General features: G+C 32.3%; 1 protein-coding gene across 1 annotated transcript in view; it reads left to right on the top strand.

Moving 5' to 3' along the window:
- Window positions 1–8792: 8792 nt before the first annotated feature.
- Window positions 8793–14968, top strand: part of NPFR (Neuropeptide F receptor) — a 41929-nt gene continuing 35753 nt past the window's right edge. Inside the window, exon 1 of the mRNA XM_085203290.1 lies at window positions 8793–9129. Within this exon, the coding sequence (XP_085059416.1) occupies window positions 9109–9129 (21 nt within the window). The 5' untranslated portion in view covers window positions 8793–9108. The remainder of the gene's footprint in view (window positions 9130–14968) is intronic.

Below are 14968 nucleotides of genomic sequence, written 5' to 3'. Positions count from 1 at the left end.
TCAAAACATATCTTTTTGCCACTACCACTAAAGACTCCAAAAAGGGGAAAAAGTAGAGATTGGTCTTATCCATCACGCTAATCGCGGGAATACATATTTAATAATGAAAGTAAACAAAAAGAAACAGATACAGTTTACGTTTTTTGTTTCACGCACAGGGTAAGCAAAATAAACATGAAAATAGTAAATCCCCTCATATTGGAATCGAACCTACAATCGTTACATTTGCAGTTAGACAGACAAGCATCTACACAAGCATATCTCCCTATTATTTCTCAAAACACAAACTTTTCTTAAATTTACATAGTTTTATTGAATCCGTTGAAACTTCATCTCTTTATTTATTCAATGTAAAACAAGGGGCTCAGGCTGTCAGGTCTAGTCTAAACTGTCGCTCCGAGGATGGCTACTAATTGATGTGCCAATCAATTTGTTATTAAATATTCCTGTAATACTCGTATAGAGAGAGACCCTGAGGCGGTCTTGATGCTGGGGCAGCTGTACTGTAACTGATGGTTGTGGATTTGATTCCTACTCGAGGACATTTAAAATTTAGTATTTTCATTTCCTCTCTCTAGTGGGCCGAAGAGCCAAAAGGGCCCAAGTGCAGCGTTGAGTTCTGCCACTCAATATGTCTCCAGAATTCGGCGGAAAGTAGAAAATGGAAGGGTCTCTATGGGAATATAGAGTCTTAATACTAGGTTTCCAGATTTACTCTGGCTATGTGGGGGTACAGCATAAAGATAAATAATAAATAAACATTTAGCTTGTAAAGGAAACTTGGTGCCTGACGTTTCATTTTTACTAAATATAGAAGCACATATTTTTTTTATTCCTTACACTTTGCAAGACAAAACAAGGCGTTGAGTACCGTCACTTAACACACAATGTCTCAAATTCTAGCGAAAAGCGAAGTTAAAAAATAATTATTAACTTAGTTTATAATTTAAATTGAGGATCAATAGCATGTGCTTCCCAGAGTCGAGAGAAATTTAAAATTTATGCCGCCATCTGTTCCTTGTTTACTAAACAAAAATGTGTACTTGATTTTGATTGCTTCTAGACGTTTATATTCATTTCAAACTAAAAGTTCAAAACCCGTCTGTATTGATTGTAAATTACAATCCGAGATTAGCTCACATGTATGTGTGTATGTTTGTTTGTGTTAATGTCTGGAATGAGATGTGTTGGTGTCAAATGATGATGTCTAATGTATCAACTGGAAAAGATTTTTTTAAATTTTGTATACAATTTTTGAACAGTTAAACATAAACATTTTTTTTTTATTTTTGAGACATTAGGTATTAGATGGTGGAGTCTCAAATTCCACCGAACGAGTAATAAGTGAATATAGTTAATTCGTTAATTCCGAGTGGGAATCGAACTCACAATCATCACTATCATGGTCACCACTTCACGCAATATCTACCAAATGTATTTCTATACAAATATTAATATAAAATCTTATATAACTCATAAAGCCAAGTCTTCAATATAAGTATTATATAAGATACTTTAGAGCATCTAGGTTCAGTTAAAATTTAAGTTTTCAAAAGAAATAAAAATATAGTCAGCTTTAAATTCAAAGACACATATGCCATTTCCTCCGCTTTATAGTAAATGCGATATCTGAAAGGTACTCGAGAGAATATTGGCTCAAAGTTCAAAATCTAAATGCAACGAATGTCATAAAAATGCTAGTAGGTATACTGTGTAGAACTCAATTTACTTTGTTGCTCAGCCCTGTTGCAACGACTTAAGATGTGGATTCGATTCTTACTTAAAATAAACAAATAAATCAGCTTCACGCTGTATCCCGCAAAGGGAACAGTGAAGGCAGAGGATCTAGTGTTAACGCATACCGTTCCCTATTTTTAATTAAAATATTTTATTAATAAAATTAAAATATTTTATTAATAAAATAAAAAAAAATATTTATTTAATATAATTTAATATTTTTTTCACACTGTATAACTAGCGGGGTAGCCAGGGAAATGCATCGTTCTCCACTTTCCATCTTTTCTCCACTTTCCGGACTTTGTGTCACGTCAAAGTGACGGAACTCAACGTACGCGCTTTGCTTGCGAGAGCGGAGAAATGAGGATAATTAACTTACAACCCTCATTATAGTCAGACTGTTGATTAATATCAGAAATTTAGTAAAGTTAAAATTTCATAGATACAAAAAAATATAAATTAAAATCAGTTACTAAATAGCTAAGTGCAAGATGCAAAATATTACATACTATAATATCTAGACAGGTCTCAAATCACACGAACAATTTAGCTAAATCCCGCCACATAAACATTAATTGCTTAGGATTAATAGTAATTAGCACACCATCTCATTTAGTTATGTTATAATATATGTATATGGAAAATATATATTAACGTAAGCTTTCTAGTGCCACAACACTCCGTTCCCTATTTTACATAATCTAACCTAGTTGCCGAGGTTAGGATGTCTTGTTAAATACCTAATGGAGTACCTATTGAAAATGGTTTATTCCCCCGAGTAGGAGTCGAACTTACTACCGTTGTAAGGTCAGTCGCTGTGCCACTGTTGTATATATTTTTTTCACTTCACGATGTACATGCACTTACCAGAGTAGGTAAAAACAATCCCCCCGTTCTCCACAATTCTGTGGGTGGCGGAACTCAACGCCGCACTTCACCTCGTTATCAGAGCGAAGTTGTGAAAATATTAAATATTTTATTTCCACGAGATGGAATTGAACCCAAAACTTGCGCTTACAGTCTCACGCTTGTGATACTAGGCCACAGTGGTCTTTTAGTATTTAGTATAGCTAATTATGAGTTTCCAAATAATTTACGTTTCATATTACAGTTACTATCAGAGTTTATCTTTCAAAGTTTTTGTTTATTGGATTGATAAGATAATAGAATTTACAAGCAACATCCAAACTCCGAAACATATTAACGAAAATGAGATAACATGGACGTCTTAACGTCATTTGCAGATTAGTTAAGGGGCATTTACTGTTATATCTTTATATTTATAGATATATAATTCTACAGCCGGCACAACGCGGTGTAGAACGCTGAAATTTAGGTTCCTTAGGAGGATTAAGAAAGGGCTCAAAGATGAACTCTCCAATTTACATCAGGAACGAGAAAAAACGAGATCAAGAGAACCTATAGTTATTTTTTATTTTCACGCTGTATCATGCGCATTGCAGAGGGAACCTAGGAACCTAGTTTTAAAACTCTCCGTTCCCAATAAGATATTTCCATTCCCCACACGCCGCTGAATCCGCTGTTATGCAAAATGCAGCGTTAAGTTCCATTATTGCACACATACGTAGTTAGTCATTAAATTATCTCTGTTTGCCATTTTAAATAAATATTTAGCGAAGTATTAGAGGCCAGTCATGGTGCAGAGGCACAAGCAAATGATTAAAAACGTGACTGATTGTGGGTTCGATTCCAACTCTGGGAAATGAAATATTTAATATTTCAATTTTCCGAGGGCGGCGTTGAGTGCCGCCACTCAACACGTAATGCCTTTAGAATTCGGGGGAAAGTGAGGAGCGAAGTATCTTAATACTAAGCTTTCTGCTACTAGCGGGATACATCGTGAAGCTGAAAAAAAAAGGAAATAATAATACTGCAAACATGGCGCCGGCGTAACTTTAGAGCAATGTTGTGAGTAAGACTGTTCTTATTTATTTGTAATGTCTAACTCAAAAATAAATAAAAAAATGTGTATAATAATTAACCACGTATCTTCCAGAAATAAGTAACGCACGTGCTTGAAATCCCATAAAATTACCATATAATGCAAATATAAGTCGGCACTTCTTAGTTTAAGTCGATTAAAATATTTTTTAATATTTTAAAGTGAATTCTTTTATGTTTTCCAAAAATATAAAAAATATCAACGCTATATTTCACCCTATAAAGCTATTTCAAGAAGCCTCTTCTTCTTTGTAATAAATGAATATTGAACTGGACGAGACAGTTATATGATAATAAGGTATACACGAGTACACAGACGAAGATTAATTTAAATGAGCTTTTCTTAGTAGCTTATATATTTTTTTAAAATATAGTGTTATTATATGAGATAGTGGCAAAATGAAATATGAGTGTAAAGGACAAGTGTGAGTTTGGTGCCCATTCGGGGGAATTATTTATTTCGTTTAGTTTAACTGTCCCTTTCAGCAGGTTCCATTTACCCACCCACCCTGCTACATGCTGGCACATAAAACAAAGAGACTGTTACCTACCTTCTATGTAAAATTCTGAAAATGCATTCATATTTAAAAAACCTCGGCCACAAAACTTAAGGTGCATTTTCATAATAACGATCCTCACAAAAATGGTCCTCGCGAGTGCTCTTCAAACAGATATTAAACTTTCTAAGGAAAACTCGTACGGTAGTGAAATATAAAAGTTTATAAACTACCGTCTTTGGCTAATCTTATTTTGCTTAGGGACTGTCTTTCAACTTAAATATTTCTTAATAAATAAGTGTAAAATATGTTTCAATAACAATTGATATTCCAAGGTCGTCATAGCGCAGTGGTTTATTGACTGATTTTAAATGCAACAGTTGTGAGTTCGATTAACCATCGGGAGAATGAATATATTATGTACTAGTGATCCGCTCGCGGCTTCTTCCGCTAGAGATTAATAATTATTTATTGACTAATCTAAATTACTTTCGTTTTATTTTAAAGACAAGATTTGTATATCGAAAACTAAAGTCTCAGCTAAAAATGTTTTGTAGCAATTTTCTTACTTTACTATTAACCAAACACTTTTATTGATATTACTTTTTTATGTAACAATATAAATAAAACAAACACTTAATGTTAAATGGAACGGAAATGTCTTAATAGGAACGGAGTGTTTTAACACTAGGTTCCCAACTACTAAACTATAAAACTAAAAAATAGAATATTTATCATCTTATTTTCCATCTTCATACGCAACGAGCCGGAATTTTAATAAAATGCTTAATTTTAAAAAATATAACTCAGACTGGACGGTTGGAAATTAAATAAGTAATTCACATAGCTTGAAACGTATCTAGAAGAATTTGTTGGCACACAAAAGACCACTGAATGTTGAATTCCTGAGGCTATTGCAATTAAAACGCTTATTCACCACAAACGTTAACTATTGTATTAATGTAAGCAAAAATATAATTATTATGTTTGTCCGTTTGTAATTTTAACTGACAACTTTTGGGGCTGTGAACGCGACGGCTGGGGGATTCCCTTGTTCCTTGTTCGGGAAATATGCTATTTTTATTACAAATACTATTCCTATATGCACTAAAATGACGTTGTTAAAAGTATTTGTTAATAGCTGCATGGTCTATCCTGCATATAGCGAGGTAGGCAGAGGGAACCTAGTGTTAAAACACTCTCTTTCCGCTTTATTTTAAGATATTGTATGAAGAGTGACTCTCAGATAAGCAAATTAATTCAATCCCTCGAGAGGGAATCAAATTCACAACCGTCGTGTCAAAAACCATACTGCCGCACCATGTCTAGTGTTTAATAATTTTATTATCTTTATAACTACGTAGGAACATGCTTAAATTAAAGTAGTTTAGAAAAAATGCTATAAAATATAATTTTAAAATAAAACAAAATGGACGATGGGAGTGATGAATGTTACTAATTTAATTAATATGTATTACTGTGTGGAATATTAAAATATTATTTTTTTCTAATATAAAGAACAGTACTGATCGAGAATGTCAAAACGGTTGAAATATATTGTTCGCTTTGAGTGGGAATCGAATCCACGATTACAATACTAAGATATTTTTCAACTGCGCCACGATTAAGATAAAGTAAATCGTTGTTTTATTCATTTTTTTTATTCCAGCTTATGAGACAAGGTAGAGATGCTAGTAGCAAGTTATTCCTTCTCTACTTTCCGCCCGATTTCGAGGCATTGCTTGTTGCCTACAGTATTTAACAGCGCGCTTAGTCTTGCTCAAATAAGGAAATTGAAATCATTTAATTATTTAGTCGTTCTTCCAAATAAGTAAAAATCTTCAAATATTCATTGATTATCAATTTACAAAGATATCAAAGACAATCCGACATTTTTAAAATATTTATATTACTAGTTGGTATATTATATACGAATGTATCTCTTATATAACACTGTAGATAATTCATGTATTTTTTTATACATTTTAACAACATTAAATATATTTTATTTTAGATAAGCTTATTTTTCTTTCTTGTTCTCTTAGATAAGCGCAATTCGCATCACATTATGCAAGTTGGATGTCTCGTTCTTAAATTACGTAAATACTGAAAGCGTCTAGTTTAAATAAACTAAATGTTTATGTTTATTTACTATTGAATTTACCTCAATATTATTACTTATTTGTCGATTATGAAGTACAATAGAGTGAATACAGAAGACAATTAAAGCGAAAAATTACTAAGATAGCCAAAGCATAAAGGCCGGCAGCGTGCCTTTAAAATGTTATTTATCTGCTGTTCGTTGCTATAGAGAGTTTTGAATATTAATACTAGTCTGTTCCCGTAAATATTGAAAATTAAACTATTTGGTTCGTGGTTATCTTTCATATGCTATAAAATAAAACTATATTTGAAGGCGTCCTTGTACCAACACTAAGGGCCTTTTGACTTAAAGGGTTGATATTTTTTCTGTGCGTTAACAAACTATATACTTATTTTTTTTAATATTAATTTTTATTTAGATACCGTTACATCATTTAGCTTTTTATGTACGGAACCCTAAAAAAGCGAATACATCTTTATACTGACCCTTTTCAAGATTTTTCATTAACTGATATTAAAATAGTTCAAACAAACCCTCCAAACAACCTTCGATATTGACGATGAAATCATAACGGCATCCCTAACGAGTATTAAGTTGAAAAAAGTTGCCGGAAATTCGAAGTAAATTATTAATAAAATAGTAGAGTGATATAGCATTATTAATAATTGATTTATTATTGTCAAGCAACGGAACTTAACGCCACATTTTAGAGGAAAAATGCGTATTAAACAAATCATCAAAATTTTTAAATGACAGAAAAGACTTTTCTCAATTCGTTCTCCATTTTTTTTCTTTTTTTAAAGAGAAACTTTCAAATCATAAGTCGTATAATAAACAAAATATAAATTGTTAAATCGGACAGGATGTAACTTTTTAAGGACCAATAAAGAAGAATGGCCGGGAAGGTGATTGGTCGATAATGACGTAGACTTAAATTGACTAAGATTTAGATAAGTGTTTGTATCGTCATGGCTCTTACGTATATTCAAATAAGATAATGAAAATTTGTAATGTGGCAAGTCACTTTTGTTTTGCTTTCCTTTTATGTATAAATGAATTATTATATTACATAACATAAACACTTTAAATTTAGTTTTTTTTAAGTTTTGTGTATTATTCACTAGGGACGGAAAAAACATACAGTTATTTTTATGGTTTTCTTGACTCGTCGTCTGTATTGTATTAAGAGAATATTATAGCGCAGTTGAAAGGCGTTTTATTATAATCTTGTTTGTCTATGGGTTCGATACCCAAATAAGGGAATTACTCATTTTCTTTTTTTCGCTCTCGTAATTACAGACGGAAAGCCAAAAACGAGTGTCTTGCCTCTAAGTTGTCTCTGCCTAACTTTCTATAGACATGATACAGCATAAAGCTTAGCGAAGAAATTAAATGTTTAATATTTCCAGGTAACGAGGCAAAGCGCGGCGTTGAGTTACGCCACATAACTCGCAATGCCTCTAATTCGACGAAAAGTCGAGAACGATTCCAGGTTCCCAGATTCCCTTTGCCTGCAATGCTGGAGATATGGCGTGAAGCTGAAAAAAAGAAAAACAAACACATAAGAGCCCATATGTGATAACCTTATAACCTTCCAATGCAAGCTATAAGCCTCAGATATACCTCAGCCTTGTTATATAATAACCAAAAATCTGCCTATTTTTCTACCAAAACTGCAAATTTGTTTATTTTCACATACGAGTAGGTACATACATTATTAACATACAAAATCTTATACACCGTATCTCCTTGTAATAAAGTTCCTTTTGCAATATCCATAGATCCCTCCCTAATTGATCGTTAGGTTAGAATTATGAGTCTAACCTCGCACACATTTCTGGTAACTCAATATAATACTGCAATAATAGATTTATCCTACAAAAATAGATGCCTTGGTTCATTTCGTATATTAGAACTTTTGCCTTTATGTTCAGTGAGTAGAAAGTATTCTAAATTCATATTGGTTTAGTACTAGAGGCTTAGTGTTAGGGCACTCCGTAATTCAATTTCCACCAAAGTTCGAGACATTACGAATTGAGTAGAAAAGTGGAGCGAATTGCGAACGCAATTGCAGTTGCTTTTACAGAGGTCGGTAAAAATATGTTTTTTTTTAAATATACATAATACTTTTGTTAGCTAACGATACCTCAATTACGTAAATCCATTCAGCGGTAGACAGAAATAACCTAGAGTTAAAACACTCCGTTCCTCACTTTTCGCCCAATTTTAGAAATGTTGTATGTTGAGAAGGCTTTACGCTGCGCTCCGTGTAGCAGCAAGAGAAAATGAAAATATATTAAATATAATCAAATACCTGAACGCCGATCGAACTTGCAATATACTAGCTATATAACGTTACATATAAAAAAAACTAAATTTCACACAAAATAACATTATCTTATACTCAATTAAGTAAATAAAACAATTAACATTGAAAACTATAAGGTCATTATAAAAAAAATGGCTATGAATCGTTCATGAAATTCAGCAACTCAGTTGTACTTCAGACGTACTGTAGAGCGCACGTCTCTTTTCTCCGCATACTGTAAAACTTCGCGATATAAATAAAATATTTAAATTATTTATATATAAAATATATATTTTTATTGCTTTTATTTATTTTTATTTGTAATAAATATAGTATATAAATAATATTTGTGAATACGTGCTATTTTCTAAGTGCATGTCAAATCAGGCAAGTTGGCGAACAATTTTCATGAAAATCATGGAAAATGGAATAGTTGTAGTGGTGTTAGAGTAAACTGGACGTTATGTTACTTTCACGTCAAGAGGATATTGAACATACTGATGCCTTTTTATGATGATATGGTAAGGTTTTTTAACTTTCTCATAAGAATAGTTGAAATAAATCTGCTTCACGCTGTATCCCGCACACAGTAAGGTAGGCAGAGGGAACCTAGTGTTAAGACACTCCGTTCGCCACTTTAAAAGAAATGTAACAAAAGTTATGAAAAATACAATAGAACATATTGGTACAGATTACAGACAGATTTTATTCCACTTACATGGAGATAAAAAAAGATTAAATAAAAATACAAAATTTAGTTGTCAATCATTCATTTAATAAATATATATATTTTTTATTTATGTACTAATTTGATACACTTCTTTATTTTTAACCGACTTCTGTAAGAAAAGGAGGTTATCAATTCGACTGTTTTTTTTTTTTTTTTATTTTTATTTTTATTTTTTTTTATGTTTGTTACCTCATAACTTTTAACTGGGTGGACCGATTTTGATATTTTTTTTTTATTTGAAAGGTATAGCTTCCCGAATGGTCCCATTTTTTTTTGGTCCATGTCTGACAATGGTATCCATGAGAAAATCACATAAGTCTTAAATTTGCATTATGCATGTGCGCGACTAATAGCTGAATAACTCAATGTCGCGCCAACCGAATTTGATGATTCTTTTTTTATTTGAAAGGATACACTTCAAGGATAATTTAGTGAAAGTTTGGTTAGGTTTCGATTATGGAATCCGGAGAAAATTGAGAAAGTTTGTTTTTTTTGGTCAAAAATTAATTATACTGTAATAGTTACAAGCAAAAACTTGTTAAATTGATGTCAGAAGTGAGATTCCTGATCGTTGCATTTCTTTTCAACCAATCTCAAAAAAGAGGATGTTCTCATTTTCAACCAACTTCAAAAAAGGGAGATTCCGAATTCACCCGAATACTTTTTATGTTTGTTCTTGTCAATATACCAAAATGTAACTTTGCACAAAAATAATAGCTAATTAAATGAAATTTTACATAGAACAATCACAACCACTCGTTGGCAACCACTACCACCACCATCACCACTCGTTCAAGAAGCATCATTTTAAGATCTACCCATCACTAAAAATCGTAAAATAAATTAATTTTTAACAAAAACAAAAACCGACTTCTAACAACGAACTAAAAAGTGAAAAATAATTATATAAAGATTTTATAATTTTGAAGTCGGTGTCAAGCTAATGCTACAACACCTTTACTACAATATCTAATTACTAAGCCTGTTTGTTTTACTTGGCACCGACTTCAAAATTATAAAATCTTTATATTTCACTTCACTATTATTTTTCACTTTTTAGTTCATTGTTAGAAGTCGGTTTTTGTTTTTGTTAAAAATTATTTTTTTAAATAATTTAAAAAACTTTTTAATATGGTAAATTTTATGTGGTATTTCTTAAATTTGAGTTTAAAATGCATTAAATGACCTTTATTTTTTGAAACTGCGGGTATATTAAGTTAAATATTACTTTGAAGTATCATTTCGCATATAAAATTTCAAACAAGTCAATATATTATATTTAGTATTTATGTTACATCCTAGCGAACGACATCTACGATTAGATATGTCCATAGTATCCTTAAAGGCTTAGTTAAAGATAAACACTAAGCTATTCTCTAACATCTTAGAAGATGACATTCACAAATATTTGTATTTTCTTTCTTTAAAAGAAAATAAATCAACGTTTATTTTTTGTAGTATTTTAGTTGGGATTCATTTCGTTAATTAGAAAACATTACAGAAATAGTCCAATTATGAAGTTGATACATTGATTTATTCTGCACTAATTAAGAAAAATAATAAAAAGCTATTAAATATATTGAGACCAGTCGTGGCGTCCCTACGCCGTATTTAACTACGACAGGTTGTGGGTTCGATTGCTATTCGAAGAAATTAAATATTTGATAATATCATATCCTCTAAGCACACAATGCCGCTGAATTCGATAGAAAGTGGAGAACAAAAGTGTTTTAATGGGAACGGAGTGTTTTAACACTACGTTACTAGGTTTGCTCTACCTATCCTGGTATCTGTGGAAATATAGCATGAAGGTAAAATACACACTTTTTTGGGTTTATCTCCTAAAAGTGCGACAAGTAACGAATAACAAGTAAAAATCTAAAAAAAACATCAGAAAGATAAACTAAACATTTATATTTTTTCTTGTTTTTTGATCTCAATATGATTGTTCATTCCGATCTCGTATTATAAAAGTGCAAACTGGAGACAGCGTACGTGCCTTTGCAACGATAGAGCGTCTTTGATGCTTAGATTGTAGCAAAAATCTAAATTCTATCTGAAATATGTAAATATATTTATGTAACCTTAATTCTTTAGATCGTTGAGAAAATCTACATGTTTTCCATAGATCGTGACCTGCATAGTGAAGCGTAGACACGGGAAGCCTAGGTTATAAGCCTAAGATTATATATAGAATGAGTCGAAAATAAGAAAAAATAATCAACGCGTAAAATAAGCAAAATATGCAAAGAAGCTAGGCCTACAAGCTGTTATTCCATTTTACGAATAGTTTTCATTTCTCGTTTCGAATTCTATTAACACGTATAAGTCGTAGCATAATGTCTACAGACGATTCACGAGAAATCATTTTCATTTATCTAAACATTTTTTGAAATTTGACACAGTAGCTTATGAGAATAGCAAAACCACGTAACTACCATTGATTTTGGTCTCAAATAAACAACTATTTACAGCCGCTCACAGCGGAATTTACGTGAGGTAGAATACTGAAATTTGGTGCACATGTAGAGGTTCCTTTCCTACATAGGGAAGTACTAATAGAGGATTTTTTGAATTTCCTGCAGGTATGTTAAAAAATGTTTAGTGCACGTTGTACAAAACCAAGAAGCGCGGGTTCGAATCTCGCTACGTTAAAAATTTTCAAAAATAAAAATATTTGTTATATAGATTGTAGGTATATCTATACCAAGCATTATTACATCATAGTACAGCGACCTTTAATATAACAGTCGATTGTTTATAGCGGCACTAACGATAACGTATACAATAAAATTGATATCGACGACGCCATTGTACTTCGTAGTCGGTCCCGTACTATACCTGCGTGTGAAATAAACCATTTTATATATTGATACCATATTGCTAGCAACTTCTTTGTATTTCTGTAAAGAAAAACTTATTTTTGCTTTTTGTTTTTTTTAGCTCTACGTTTATTTTTCTTATAAATAGGTATATTTCGGTGGAGTGTGATTAACTGAAAATGTCTTAATGTGAACGGAGTGTCTTAACACTAGGATTCCAGGTTCCCTCTACCTGCCCTGCTATGTGCGGGATACAGCGTGAACTAAAGAAATAATAAAATAAAATCTTTTTCATAATATACCTGGAAAATAATATAATGGTTTAGTATGCATAATGTATGACCAATATCATATTAGGTTCGTTAGTTGATTTGACATTAATCAATTGAGTTAAACAGCGCTGGGCCCATTTAAATATTAATGGGTGGCCCGCTGACCTTCTCTCAGCTATAGTAGGTACGTTTAGTAGTTCCTGGTTAGAATTCGTTAAGAGAACTATGCATGTTTAACGAGTAGTATTAATTATGATTTTTCTTTTCCTCGCTCTAATAACAAGACAAAACCGCGGTGTTCAGTTCCACCACTCAGCACGCGATGTCTCGAAAATTGGGAACGTAGGATAAAAAAGGCTAAAAAAAGATAAATGATGAATACGGCCTCAATTTGAATTCAAATCGTAGTAAATCGATTAGAATTTGTAGAATTGATTGATGTCTCGATAAGGTGACGTTGACGTTTCAGTACGTCTATCAATAAAAATTTAAAATGCATTAAAATTTATATTTATTAAAAAATATTGAAAAATAACGTCGTGGCACAGAACCGGGTCTGACTGTAAACGCGACGGTTGTGGGTTCGATTCCCACTGAAAATAAATGAAATAAACCCTATGTACGATTAGACATTAAGTTAAAAAAAATGGTATATAAGAATAATAATTTGTTCTCTACACAAGCGATATGTCCAAAAAGTTAGCGACACAAACTTTTTTATTCAGATAAAAAGGAATAAATAATGAAAACGACGGAACCTTGCGAAGGGTTGCTGAAAGATAAATTGAATATGTCCGTATATGGATAAATCCCGGGGGAAACCTTATTTGGAAGTCTGATGGGATTCCCATCACTAGGCTTAGAGCTAATATAATATATTTTATATCAGTGACTACAGTCTAATTTTTTCGTCGCGTAACAATAATTATTATGATTAAATTTATATATGGTTAATACACAAAATATAATAATATGTATATTTGGTTTTGTTTTCTCATATACTGTCATAGATTTCCCCGAGTAAAAATGGATCCCACAACCGTCGCGTTGTGCGTGCAGTTACACGATTGTACCCCTGCGCCACTTCGGCTTTTGTAAGTAATAAAATAAAACAACTGAAAAATTATAAATTCACAAATTTGACTAGGACTAAATTTCTAGTACTAATTCTTCTTCTTCCTCCTGGCATTAATCCCGGCTATTGCGAGGGTTTGCCTTCCTACTCAACCTACTCCACTTTGCACTAGGACTAAATTTCTAGTACTAATTAGGTACTTAAAATATTTTAATGAACTTTTATAAATGAAAATTGTGTTTTTGATATTTCAATTCTGATGTAAACTATCTTCTGCATATATTTCTCATATAATATTTCGTTTCTTATATTCTTAAGATAATTCACTGCACGAGCCGCTGCTAAAAGATGATTTAAATATATATGTATCTACATTTATTCACACTGGAATCGAACCTGTAATCATTTCCTTTACAATCTGATACACCACAAGCGCCAAGATGATGTCAGCATGGAATCTAATATCGACACTTATGCCACGAGAATTATTATAAAGATCGGGTTAAAATATAGCTTAGGGTCTAAGCCACACGTTTTTATGTTTCGCAAACATCTATAAAAAACAATGAGCAATTTACAACACATATTTAGATAAACAACTTAGAAAAGGTTTGTTTGTTTGTTGTTTGAGGTCATCGTGGCGTAGGGACCCAAAGTGTGTGAATATAAACCTGACTTAGTGGGTGCAGTTCCCATTGGTGGGAATGAAATATTTAATTTTTTTTGCTCTTCCTCTTCTCTTCTTTTCTCACTTTCCACAGAATTTTCGAGGCCATTAACTGTTGAGTGAACTCAACATCGCGCATTTGGTGCCAGATTGAAGAAATTAAAATATGAATTAATAATAATACATTCCTTTGAGTGGGGACCGATCCTCAACCGTCGCGTTATAGTCATCCCCGTGTGCCCCTGCGTCTTGACGGCCTCAAAATTTTAATCAAAGTTAAATAATTAATATCATTATTTCTATTTATACTAAACTTCAAAAGCATATTTTAGTTTTCCCGTGGGCGGTGTTAAAGATATTTTGTCATAAGGCTGTTCAAGGTATAAAGGGTTAAGTGAAAGCCTGGCAAATACTTACATTTGTCTATATAAGCTCATTGTGAATAATTAAATTGGGACCATAGTAGCGTAGCAGTACAGCGTCGGACTATAAATGATGGTTGTGGGTTCAAGTCCAGCGGGGGAAAACTCCGACTGCTTACCCCGTGTGTTAAAGAATATTGGTGGATTTCAACGCCTGCGTTCTTTTGTTACTAGAAAGGAGAAATGTCCATAATTTATTTTCCCGAGTGGAAATCGAGCCCTCAATCATCGCGTTTACTGTCATCCACTATCTTGGTGCGCCAAAACAACCTCCATGAAATATTCTTAAAAAAACATAGCTACCCTTTTTACTAAATAAGTTAAAGTTAAGTCAACAATGTTATTTTAAAGTTTCGTGGAACACGACTTTTA

The sequence above is a fragment of the Heliconius melpomene genome, chromosome 19, assembly GCF_056956725.1.
Source record: "Heliconius melpomene rosina isolate 202511_hmr_F chromosome 19, ASM5695672v1, whole genome shotgun sequence".
Taxonomy (NCBI): domain Eukaryota; kingdom Metazoa; phylum Arthropoda; class Insecta; order Lepidoptera; family Nymphalidae; genus Heliconius; species Heliconius melpomene.
The sequence above is the reverse complement of the archived record's forward strand: the minus strand, read 5'-3'. Positions and strand labels throughout refer to the sequence as shown.